Genomic DNA, 13,317 nt, shown 5'->3' on the forward strand with positions numbered 1-13,317 from the left:
GTGTGGACTCGACGGTCCCCCACACCCCTTCGGCCACCCCTCAGCAGCGAAAGGAAGCTGAGGGACTTCGCTGAGCTGACTGAAGAGATGGATGTGCGTGCAGGAGCAGCAGCTAGAACACCGTCTTCTCCAAGTGCCTCATCTTCTGCCTGCTCCATCTCCCCTTGACTCACCTCCTGTCCCTTTTCCTTGTCTGCCTCCTGCTCAGAATCCGGAGCAGGAGTCTCCTGTAATCCATCCAAGGTTTTGCTCTTGATAACTGGCGACTTGTTGTTTCCATCCCCTTTGCTTCGAATAGAGAAAATGTTTCCTGGCTTACGTTTGCCAAACAGCTTGAATCCTTTTCTGATCTTTCCACTTGGCTGCGATTCATTTGGTGGGGAGTCCGTGTTTTCCGTTTGTACATCCATCTCCTCTATGATTCTCCCCTTTCGCTGTATCCTTTTGTTTCTTGCTGCAGTTGTTATTCCAAAGCCAGCAGATGGAGCATTTATAGATGGAGCTTTATCTCCGCCTGTAGCTGTGCTCTGCTCCTCTCGGTGGGTTTCTTTATCAGTGGTCTGTATCCCTCCCTCTGCCTCTCTTTCTCATCCACCCCTTTCTCCTCTATTTCTCCCTTGAAAGCCCCTCCCCTTTGCCTCCTTTTTTTTCCGCTCTTTTTTTTTTTTTTTTTTTTTTTTTTTTTGGCTGCACCCCCTTGTTACCATAGCAACTGAGGAACTAAGCAGCTTTCGTCAGCAATGCAGAGCCAGGGGCTGTCATCAACCCACCCTGACCACAGCTTTCTCTTCCTCTCTGTCTGATGACTGTGTTTACATAAACAGCAAAGATAAATAAGCCATTAATAGGTTCACATTTTGAATTCTGAATGATCTTGCTTTATGTAACCCCTTAATCCAGATCAGTCTAGTTTCCCTTAACATTCACCCTAAAAATCTGTTAACAAAGTGGATTTGGGATTATTCTAAGTAAAACTTTCGCACTAACATCACAACGTTGCAGAATTTATTCCTGTTATCTGAAAATGTTATGAAAATGCAGATAGCAATAATTTGCAATAAGAGCATCAAATTATTACATTAAAGTGTGAAGATAATTAGCATATTTACAGTTTGCTGTCAAATGCAGCATTTTCATATTCCTTCCTATTTGCTTAGTATTCTGGATATTTCTCTTAAAAGCACAATCTGAGTTTGCATAATGAAAAAAAACCAGATCTAGTTGGTAAATAAATAGTTTTCCAATATGGAGGAAAAGAAAGAAATTCAAAGCAATACAGCTTGTGAATATGATCCAACACACATGAACTGTCCTCAATCAGCACAAAAATGTTTATATCAAAATAATTAATTGATTCCACGGTGTAATTAACCTGAGCCACTGTCAATGAAAGACAACTTTCTTCTAAAAATACCTTTTTTGTTTCACAGAATTAAATAATTTTTCATTACTTATTACCATGTAAATTAATAAAGTGCAAATATTTTGTTTTGATTGTTTATTATTATTATTATTATTATTATTGTTGTTCTTTATTATTATTATTGTTATTATTATTATTATGATTATTATTATTGAAAGCAATCATAAGGAGGAACCGTTGTGGCCTCATGTGGCTGTGTTGGGAACAACATGGCACAGTTTTACTTAAAGCACACTGAATAAAAATAAAGCTGCTGTCTCATCTAACCCAAATAAGTCTGTAAGTGGGTCAGCAATCCTTGAAGAAATCTGTCTGCTTTTCCAGAACATGTTAGGAGGTTTAATGATGGAGTCATACAAGCTGAAAATCCTTTTTTGTTTTTTCAAGTACTGGTCTGATTTCAGGGGGTATAAACGATTGCAGCAGGGATGGAGATTATATGAAAATACATGCAGAAAATAAGAAGAAAAAATGACACTTTGTACAATTGTGTTCAGCAGAGAGAAAATATGTTCTTACATATGCAACATACTGAAGGTTCATGCATACAACCTATGATGTATAACACCATGAAAGAACACTCCTACAAAAAAAAAGTCTGATCACACTGAGACCTCTTTTTCTAACACACACACACACAAAAGCTCATGATGAAATATAAATAGATGCTTCCGGTTGAATCTTTTCTTGGGAAATGTAAACCTGCTACCTCTGCACATTCTTTGTTTTGTAAGGAGGCTTCACTCTTCTCAATATGCCTTTAATGGTGATAAAGCAGCTCAGAAATGTTAAGTTATCTGGCAGATTTAGATGATAATGATAAGACTAGTTTGTATAAATCATATATGTATGAAGTCGTTTTACAAGACATGTTGTTGATGATGTTTGATCAAGATCACAGCCTGCACCTGACCTGCCTAAACAGAACAGAATATTCTTGCAAAAATACAGAAACCTGCTGATATTCATGGGTGTGGAAGCTGGTAAACAGATTTATTTGCCTTCAGAGCACAAGATGTTTCCTGCGTTTGCGCCGAGTTAAGATAACTGGTGGTGGCATCATATTTCTTGTACATATGGAAACATTCTGCTCATTTAATGTCTGCACTTTGACATTTAATAGACAGATTTAGGGATTTCTGTTGTTAATCTATCTCTACTACTTTAGAAAAACTATGAATAACATGTAGAAATTTGCTTCTAATTGCTCAGATAGGTTCTAGTTTCTGTGCTACCCTGAATTGGAATAAGCAATACAGAAAATGAATGAATAAACATGTATTTCTGGACTTGTGTTTAAACAACATATTTCCTAATGAGCAGTCCTCAGAGGGAAAAGTTCTTGGGCAGAAAAAAGCTAATCTGGTGAACCCTTGGCAGACCAGTGTTAAGAGAAGTGAATACAGTGTAAAAAGAAAAAGACAAGAATGAGTCATCTATTTATGGTTTTGATAAATAAGAAATTTTGTTCTGATGCCACATTTGAATGGCAGGATGAGGTAAACTCTACATCAAACTGAAGTTTGATTATTTGATTTACTCCGCACTTACATAACATTAAAAAATATTACACTCAGTGTTTTTGAGTAACAGGTTAAGAGAAATGCACTTTAGAATTTTCCATAGGCAACATAGAACTCCTTACATTTTGAACAAGATGGATCCTGCAAGATCTTCGTCATGTCTAAAATGTAGGCAGTCTCCTGCTACATATATGCACTGTTTTTGGACATGTCCTAAAGTATCACACTTCTGGTCTTGCATAGCTAAAGAGACTGGGGCAATTTTAAAATGCAAAATTTTGATAGAACCAGGCCAATTTTTATTGGGACTACCAAGTACAAGTAAATATTCCAATTCAAAATTACTGAAAAAACTCCTGTCACTGGCCAGGAAATGCATACTTAATAAGTGGATCATGGATAAACCATCTACAGTCACAGATTGGTACCGTGAAATTTTTAGAGCGATGCCAATGGAAAGGATAAGCGCTAAATTAAGAGGGAGTGATGATTTATTTACAGAAATTTGGCAACCCCTTTTGGATTACCTGCCCAGAAGTTTTAGAAATATTATAATTAAAAGCTCAGGTTTTATACGTTGTAATTGATCTTATGATGCCTACATTGGACTTTTTTTTTTTTTTTTTTTCTTATGATGCATCCTTTGTATGGTCATTGTACTTTAGTTCTGATCCTAAGTCTTACCTGCTCAGTATTGCATACACGTTTGTAGTTCTTGTTTACGTGTGTTTTTTTGTTTTTTTTTTCCTTTCTCTTTTTTATTTTAGAATGTTGTCAACTTTATAAAACCAAACATTAACAAAAAAAAAAATATATTACAGAACAGCTTTGATGCTCTTCCTCTTCTTTTTTTAGACATCATGCTCCACGAGAGCAGCCTGCAGGGTAGCCTTGCTGTTCTGCTCATTGTCATGTGCCTCAGATGGAAGTGTGTCATATGTGCGATGGTACAAAAGCCGAGTGACCAGACTGATGATGAACATCTCCATAATCATCATCTGCTGACTTAACACTGCAAGAAGAGACATAAGGAAGAAATAGAGAAAAAAGGGAATCAGTGTATAATTTCAGCTCATGCATCAGCAGCAAACACTCTGACATTCTGAGGTGTTTCTTACTGGATCCTCGAGCTTGAGAGGAGAATGGAGGAGCACAGGCAATGGTTCCATCCAAAGCCAAGATGTTTATGATCGACGTCTGCAGCTGACTCAATACAAGTATCAACTAAAGACAAAAGAAATAATTATTCAGTTACTCGGTATAGACACACAGATACATATTTACTATTTGGCATTTGCAAAAAAAAGTATTTTATTTCAGTTAATTTATATACAGTATTAACAACAAATGACACTATTTGTTACCCTAGTACTCCATCCTGTTTTTAGCAAGATATTTTAGAAAAGTGTGAACAGAAGGCCAAAGTTAATTGTGACAGAAAGAAAACAGAACGCTTGACATGTTTAACTCCAGAAAAAAAAAGTAGAAAAGTGGAGGAAATGCATCAGGTATTGATCTAAAATGTGATCATTTCATGTTACCAATGTTATCAATTCTTTCCTCCACATATGGTAATAATGTAGCACTTACAGAAGTAAATAACTGAAGCCCTATAACGTCTGGAATATGAGATGTTAACTCACTTGGTACATGGCATATTTAGGTATAATACGGAGGCTGCGTAGAAAGCTGTTGATGTTCATGAAAATGATGGCGACAGGCCAAAGGGAGATGATGGTCAGAACACCAATGAATGAATTAAGCCAAATGGCTGCACCAGTTACCTCCAGCTAAACAAAAAAAAAATTAAAAGAAACATATTTTTGTCATCTCCAGCTCCTTGATGGTACATTCAGATATAATAAAAAGCTTTTTAAACACTTACTTCAGCAAGATCAAAGTTGCCGTTTGTCCACAATATTACAGCAAGGACAGAGAGGGCTGTTTTTAGGATCGCATACTGCAGAGAACCCAACTTCAGCAGGAACAACATCCGTCTGAAAAAATACAATAAAAAAATATTACGATAAATAGTAAAAAAAAGAAGAATCTAACAAACATGAAAGCATAAAGATCAGAAAGTAAAAGTTGATTAGCTGCTAAGAACACAGATTTGAATCAGAGACAGAGCAGTAACTCTGACTAACTGTATTTATATGAAAAGCTACCGTGACATGAGCACGCGGGGTAAACAAGGGCAGCAGCAGCAACAGGGTCCTGTGTTGATCCTAAAGCTTTTACCAGAAAACCGGTCCAGAAAAACTCTGCTGCCCCCCAACTCCTCAATCAGCAGAACCAAGACCTTGTACACCACAACTGAAAAGTAACTACAGACAGAAAAAAGGTCAAACTGATGCCTAACATCCATCACAAATACATTTAGAATTTCAATTTCGCCACAAGAAAACAGCACATTTTGGCATATGAGGTGAATCTGAAAACAAGCTTTGTTGATGGAAATTTATCAAGCTGTTAAAAGTGCTTGGCTGTACATGAATTAGAAATATAAACTGTACTATCTCAAGGGAAAATTTAAAAAATCATCATCTCATTATCCTAACCGCTTAGTGCAACAAAAGATAGTGGGGAAGCTGGCGGGGTACACCCTGGACAGCTCGCCAGTCCATCGCAGGGCCACACAGAGACAAACAACCACATACACTCACACTTACTCCTAAGACACGCATGCATGAATGCATGAAAACCTACGCATGCACAGGGAGAACATGCAAACTCCACTATACCACCGTGCAGCTCACTTGTGTTTTAGTTACAGCTATATAAGAAATACATAAAGTTTTTTTTTAGATATCTTCAGAGGCAACATTTTATTTTCTGATATGGTACTTATGAAGAGGGTCATACACTCAAGCAAATAAGACATGATGGTTTGTTGTTTTTTGTTTTTTTTATTATTTTACTTTCAAAGAAGTTTTTCACGTAGCCTGAACTTTGATCTGTGTGTCCTGATTCAACCAGTTAAACTAGAGGATAATCTTCATTGTAAAGTAAATGGTGATTAAATTGTACTTCCTTACAGTGAAGTATTATTTTATGTTGGATATATGATAAAAATGATTAAAAATTAAAGCCACAGATGTAATGAAGGGGCAGATATACATTTTTTTATTGCTTGTTTTCATTATTTCAGTTTATTTACATTTTGTTTATTTTATTTTGTCTAACTGGCTTTTAATTTGATCAGTTTGCTGAAAATGAAAAAAGGAAAAACAAGTCCCTCAAGGCTTTAAAGCTTTCATGGATGATATATATTTTTTCTCTTGTGGTCACTAAGCTCATTTCGATTTAGAACAGAGGAATAAGCGAATACTAAACTTTTTATTATTCATTGTTTTCAAAGAAAGATGTCAAATGCTTTGTCTTTAGACCTGTTTTCAGTTGTAGAAATAAAAAAATGTGGGGTTTGGATGCAGATATGTTAACAATAGTAGCAATGCGTCCAGAGTATTGTCCAAGAACTTTGCATATTTTCATGACAGAAACCAACACGTTAGTTGAGGTTTTTTTTAAGGAGTGTGGGTAAGTCTGGCACTGAGTGTTGAGGCGACACACCAGTTAGAAGTCATGTCTGTGATCATGACAGCTCGAGGGATCCACATCCCAAAGCAGGACATGGTGGCGATTACCTGAAAGAGAACAATCCAGCACTATGATCAAATCTCTAACTCTAAAATCAGCAATATTTTCATAAAGCAGACTTTTCTGTTTGGCTTTATTCAGACAGCTTTTAAAATGAGTATTAGTTCATATCTGCTTGTTATACAATCAGTAGTCATGTTTACATGGAAATAATACTGAATGCTTACTGGTGCAGCACCACTTATCCAAATGATGGTTGTCTTCTTAGGACACGGCAGCTTTTTATAAATGTAGACACACTGCTCCAAGTACAGCAGCAGGGACACACAGGACATGAACGTGAGCATGGAGTAAAGGCAAATTCCAAACTCATCTAGCTCTGATCACAGAATGGAGACAGGGAGAGTTTGGTTTATATAACAAGAAACATGGAAGAAGGCCCATCATTCAGGATTTTCAGACCAAAGCAGGGCAGCACTCAGTATTGTTATTAGCTGAAGCTGGCTGATAAGGAAGTTTTTATCAGGAAGTACCGCACGGCAATGCAGGTCACTTACGTCTAATCACATCCATGGCCAGTGGAGGCTCTTGTAAACAAGCCGGATCAATGGTGCTGTTGAGGGATTCCTCCATGGTGAGCAGATCTTCGTCCAGTGAAATGCAGTAATACTTCTAAAAAAAAAAAAAGTTTTTAAAAACTGCCCGTGAATGTAAAAATCTACAAAAACAACCCTTTCCCTCCTCACATTACAGTGTCAACCAATGGATCCGAGTGGCACTTTCAGCTGCAAGCACACCTTAAACTTCAGGCATCTGAGATGAAGTGAAGGTGGGATGACAGAAAAAACCTACAGCTTACAAGTTTACGATAACACATCACTACCTGTTGCTCATTCATTCACAGACTTAAATCGCAGCAATTCCAGAAATCCTGAGGTCAGAGTTTGAAGGGTGAGACGCACGGTGTGTGTCCAGAGATGTGAACTTTGACAGGGTGTGTTGTTTCCTTTCCTGTCAATATAAAAACGGTATGAAAAGATAAATAAGTTTCCTGCATCATAGTTCACCATTTAGTTTCATGACTTTGTACTTGGCTTGTGGGCAGTCTAGTGAAGGTGTCCAATAGCAGATTTCAAAATGAGGCCCATTTCAAATAATTGGTTTGGTTTGATAATTTTCTCCCGAATGTGTTATCAGCATCATTTTTGGCTTATGCCTCATGCACAATGATAATGCATTATATCTAGATTTAAACCAAAAACAAAACCTTTTCAACATTTTTGTGCTGAAAAGTAAAGTTTTTAACCTTTTACATAACTTACATGGTTCCTGCAAACAAAGAAATACTCCAGGGTGGGAGTTGATCAGGATCCTTGTAAAATCCTGGATAAGTCTTTATGTACTATAAAGTGTTCAAAGAGTATCCAGCAAAGTCGAGTATTCTAACTTTCACATCTTTATGTGTGGCATTGTTGTAAAGACAACTGCACTGAACGACACAGAGGTCATTCAACCCCGCTGGCTGTTAAAATCCTTATCCTCTTCCCAGCTCTCCATGTTACAATATGTGTAATGGTGTGATGTGAATGTATTTAGAAAGCAGGTGCTCCTGCTGTAATGACGACGCTGAATGAAAAAATGTAGGAATTCACAAAATTCCACAAGCTCCTTATTTCCTAGAGATGTAGGCTACTCCAAAGTCATTTCCAATTTAAAAAAGTCCAAATGGACTGTGGTTATTCATTGCTCTGTATTTCAAAGAGCTTAAATTAAATGCTCCTTTCTTATGTTTGGACCTTCATGGCTTTAATTTTTGAAGAAAATATTTAAGTATACACAAGCTAGTAGCACAATAGCCCTGTAAAGGACACAAAAAACCTTGACTTTATGACAGTTATATTCATGACGCGGCCGGGGGGGAAGGTTGCCAGTGAATAGAAATCTAGTCAGTTACTATACAATCCCAATTCCAATGAAGCGGGGACTTTATGTAAAATGTAAAAAAAAACCCAGAATACAATAAGTTGCAAATCCTTTTTAACCTCTATTCCTCTGAACGTACTATTAAGACAAGAGGTTTGTTGTTTAAACTGAAAAGCTTTTTTTTTTCAACTTTCACTTATTTTGAGCTGGGATAGAGGCAAGAACAAACTGGGAATGTTGAGGAATGCTCAAAACATCCCACAGGTGAACAGGTTCATAGGAAAAAGGTGAGTGTCATTACTGGGTATAAAAGGAGCATTCCCGAAAGTCTGAGTCATTCACAAGTAAGTATGGGGAGAGGTTTACCACTCTGAACAACTGTAGTCCTACAGTTTAAGAAAGTTTTCAAAGTACAACTGCAAGGAATTTAGGGATTTCATCATCTGCAGTCCATATCTAAAAACATTTACAGAATCTGGAGAAATCATGCACATAAGCAGCAAGGCCAAAAAAAAAAAAAAAAACTGGATGCCTGTGACCTTCAATGCTGACACAGTCTGCATGTTACAACAGCCTGGCTTTGTAGTAAAAGAGTGTGTATTAGACCAGCCTGCCTGCAGTCCAGACTGAAAATGTGATTATGAAGCGCAAAATATGACAAAAGAGATGCTGGACTGTAAGCAAAACTGAAGTTGTACATCAAGATTAAAATAAATATGAGAGAATTCAATCTACACAGTTTGAACAATTAGTGTCCTTGGCTCCCAAATGTTTGTTGAGTGTTGTTTAACAGAAAGAGGATGTAACACGGTGGTAAACATGCCCACGTGTTATTGGAACGTGTTGCAGGCATCAAAACTAAAATAAAATGAGTAAATATTTGTAAAAAAAAAAAAAAATTTTTTTAAAAAACTCATTAAATATCAGAATGAACATAAAAAATCCTGTTTAACAAAATTCAGTTGAAGAGGTCAAAAAGGATGATTGTAAAACATTTACATTTTACACAATGTCCCAACTTCCTTGACACTGGTGTTGTTTTCTGGAGAACCTAAAATTTGATCCAATTAATGGATCAAAAGAGAAACTATCATAATGATATTTAACAGGTCTGAGCATAAAAATAACAGATTTAGTTGCAGTCTATTTTTTCCTTCCCTTTCCCCTCAAACACTTAATTTGAGTGGATTTTGATTAAGTCAAGCTAGCTGATTATAATAAACATCTAAATTATTTACATTTTCTCTCATGTTGCATCACACCATCTTTATAAATAAAAAATCACACCTCATAGTTTTTCACATTAAATTTATTGTTACAGACAGGTCAGGATCATCCTGAATTTACAGTTTTCTCAATAAAAAAAAGCAGTTATTTACAGATTGAACTACATTAACGGCTCAAGCTGCCTGGTTGTGCATTAAGCCAAGTTCAGTCAGTGCAGTTAGTCATTAAACCACCATGAGTACTTTCAAGTCAGCTACCAGTCTACCTGTTATCTCTCAGGCTAACCCCACACTGTGCTGAGCATCATATCCACTAAAAGGATGTAAAATAATGACACAAGTGCAGAGAGGAGCATAATGACACTCATGCCACTTGCCTATAAATTCTTCCTTATCTTTTCTAGTTTGGGTTCAAGGACGCAGGGGAACAAATGCCCCTGACCTTTCTGACTTCCTCTTTACAGGGTTTTAACTGTGCTTTCCTTTTGTCTTCTTCACTTATGAATATTAAAAAATAATAGTTATAAATAACCATCCACAACACAGCAATTTATAGTGCAATGAAAATTGGTAATCTCACTGATTACTTCCCTGCAATATGCTCCATTGGTTGTGTTTCTTAATCATTTAAAATTATGAAACCATAAATATCTTTTAACTGGCTTTGGTCCTCACAGTGTAAGCTTAAATCATTTTTCTGTTTATTCATTAAAAAATGCAAAACCATGAAAAGAAAATACCTGAAACTTGAACATTTTCAAACAAGCGAACTGTAAACTAAATTCGAGACCATTTGGAAATTAGCCGCTGGTCTACATAATTGCACTGAGCCTGAAGGTGAAGAGTCAGACACTCTGCAGACAGTAACAGGGACGAACAGTTTAGTCATATAAGTCCTGCTTTAGTGGCTTTTCAAATGTAACCAGATTCAATGTTTCATTATTATACACTTCATTAACACTGAGAGTATGCATCTTTAGTCCAAATGTGCAAAGTGATTATTGGATCTAGTTGATTAAACAATACAGACATACACTGGTTCCCAGAAATTTTAAGATGTAGCAGTAACAAACATTATTTTAAACGTCTTTGGCTAATAACAAAGACAAATATCCTATAATCACCTTGCTCCAGACTGCTGCAGTCTACAAGGTGACTGTATTTCTGTTGTCATGACAACAGTATTGTTGTGATGCTTTGGATGGTCTTTTTTTAACTTAAATACATGCACACATAACATGTAGTTTGAGGCTGCACTGAAAATCAACATGTGGGTGGAGGATGGCACCAGCGGGAGGTGCTGATGCTCCTGGTTTAAGGCGTCATTGTTCTGATCTTCAGATGTGCGCACAAACTGCAGTGACAGCCGACAAAACATAAATTAACACAGGACAAACCGGACAACAAGGTACAAAGACACACCAACTAAAGATGAAATAAAATGACTGTATATACATACTTTCTAGGGCTCACTGTCTACTGTCACAGTGACTGTCTGGCCTTCATCTAGAAGAAAAAACAGAAAAAAAAGCCAATCTTTCAGATCTGAATCCTTGCTTTTTGAGGAGAAAAATACTTAAAGATTTGAGAATAAAAATGTGAGCTCTGGCTTCAGAAACACACCCATTTTCTCTTTGCTGTTGTCCTCTGCATGTTGCTCCCCATCGTGTACACAAGGGTTGGTCTCGCCATCAACCGGGCTACAATTAAAGTTACAACAAAGGGTAGCACACATGAAACAACTGCAAAATACTGAATATCTGATAAATACACAGAATACTTGCATTTTGCCATTTGGCTGCAGGACATTGTTTGCTTGTTCAGGATCGATGTGAACAAGTCTGGTCACAAAGGAATGTCCATCTCCCTGACTGAAAAAACAAGCAAAATAAGAAAGCACATTAGCATTTGTTGTATTTTGGTTTGCTTTTACTATCAGGAATGTTTTTTCTGCCCCATGGTCCACAGATTTATTAAAATGTCTAATGATAATGGCATGTGGAGTTTAAAAGTCTTTCAACAGAGCTAATCTGCCTTTGACCCTTTTCAGAAAACATTCATAAACAAAGATACAATACAATGACAAGCAAACATATTTGATTGTAATCAGTAAATGTCTGTTGGCTTCAACATGTTCGCTCACCTTGAAAATACAGGAAATATCCAGTACTTTCCTTGATCTCCAAAAACCTCACACACATTTCGGCTACAGCCGAGTGAAAAGCCGTTTTTGTCAGGACCATTTGGAAACACGGGAGCCCTAAAAGCCTCTGCAAAGAATTTTTTAAAAAAAACAAAGCAGTTTTAAGTTTTTAGTTATTTTAGAACAAGACCCTAAATCCAAGTATACATCGATATGTGTTCACCTATAGTGGTCCTGTTCTTTCCCACCAGCCATAGATGGTAGCTGAGAAGCGACACTATGCTGATAAAGAAGAGGGCCGCCACGAAAAACAGAAACAAGATGTGGAACTTGGCGTGTGTGTCAGGCAGTTGTTTCTTAAGACGGGAAAAAACAGGATAAAAACAGCGATAGCTTTGTTATTTTTTTTCTCCTCGTGTTTAGACATCTTCTCCCACAACTGACTCTAATTAGCAAGAACAATCAAACATTTTATTTCCTCCCAGTACGAAAGTCCTGTTTTGCACTGGACCACTCAGGTCATGTGGAAATGCCATCCATTACTGCTGTGCGTTTTGTTAAAACACAATATATTACGTCATAGCTGGACTTCATGATAGAGGCTATTGTGTCATGCAGAGTCGTGAACGCTGCTGAGGATCACTTGACACGTCACATCACAGTGACACTGTTGAGCAGACTGGTCGATATCTTACAATGCAGTCTGTTGTGGCTGATGGCAGATCTCATTACAATCTGATTTAATATCTATATCTTTGTTAAGTCTTTATATTTGCCATTTACTAGAAATAAGCCATTTGACATTTTTGACAATACCTTTAATTTTGTAATAGATTTTTTTTTTAAACCAAAAGCTACTGACAGTTGTTAATCACTTTCATGAAAAACAACCTGAACAGTTAGATGACGAATATGACACATAAGAGGGGGTTTCTATACTTACAGTCCAGAATTTGATGAAATATTTTATCACTGTTGCACAAATGACCACACAGTAGAGCGTGGCATAGGCCAAGAACAAAACAAAGTATTTGTAGTTTGAGAATCCGACACAGTTATTCACCCTGAAAGAAAGCAAGAAAGAAAAGGAAAAATAAAGGGAAATACATGTATCTCACTGCCCTTCATTCTAATGGGTGAATACTGATATGAAATACAGAGCAGCTTAAATGCAAAGTTAAATGGGGGAATCTTACCAGGGGCAGTGATGGTCCATTTTTAAGACACACCTGGACAGAGAAATAATAAACACAAGTCTGATCAGTGCTTTCTGATCCATCAGCATTACACCACGTGTCAATGAAGTACTGTGACAGTTTTTCAGATGCAAAAATATAATAAATAAATAATAATAATATATTTTTGTCTGTATTTTTATAACAGACTACATATAACATGCATTATATTTATAATTTAAAAGACTGAATCTACTAGAGAATGAAGCATTTTTATTTTGTTTTGTTTTCTGACTTCATCTTA

The 13,317-nt window shown here is 36.7% G+C and overlaps 2 protein-coding genes across 2 annotated transcripts in view; both read right to left on the reverse strand.

Moving 5' to 3' along the window:
• Positions 1 to 3,797: 3,797 nt before the first annotated feature.
• LOC306761676 (organic solute transporter subunit alpha-like) lies at positions 3,798 to 7,179 on the reverse strand (the record flags this gene model as incomplete). Its single annotated transcript, XM_079247942.1, has 8 exons — positions 3,798 to 3,958; positions 4,065 to 4,170; positions 4,590 to 4,736; positions 4,832 to 4,943; positions 5,115 to 5,273; positions 6,520 to 6,593; positions 6,774 to 6,925; positions 7,104 to 7,179. 8 exons carry the CDS (start codon positions 7,177 to 7,179, stop codon positions 3,798 to 3,800), a joined length of 987 nt encoding a protein of 328 aa, XP_079104068.1.
• A 4,207-nt stretch (positions 7,180 to 11,386) lies between these two features.
• Positions 11,387 to 13,317, reverse strand: part of LOC306761286 (palmitoyltransferase ZDHHC20-A-like) — a gene marked incomplete at its 3' end in the record, with an annotated part of 6,043 nt that continues 4,112 nt past the window's right edge. Inside the window, exons 6-11 of the mRNA XM_079247411.1 lie at positions 13,035 to 13,067; positions 12,782 to 12,902; positions 12,062 to 12,194; positions 11,839 to 11,965; positions 11,476 to 11,566; positions 11,387 to 11,395 (exon numbers count right to left, since the gene is read on the reverse strand). Of these exons, the coding sequence (XP_079103537.1) occupies positions 11,387 to 11,395; positions 11,476 to 11,566; positions 11,839 to 11,965; positions 12,062 to 12,194; positions 12,782 to 12,902; positions 13,035 to 13,067 (514 nt within the window). The remainder of the gene's footprint in view (positions 11,396 to 11,475; positions 11,567 to 11,838; positions 11,966 to 12,061; positions 12,195 to 12,781; positions 12,903 to 13,034; positions 13,068 to 13,317) is intronic.

The sequence above is a fragment of the Telmatherina bonti genome (assembly GCF_933228915.1).
Source record: "Telmatherina bonti genome assembly, chromosome: 10".
Classification (NCBI taxonomy): domain Eukaryota; kingdom Metazoa; phylum Chordata; class Actinopteri; order Atheriniformes; family Telmatherinidae; genus Telmatherina; species Telmatherina bonti.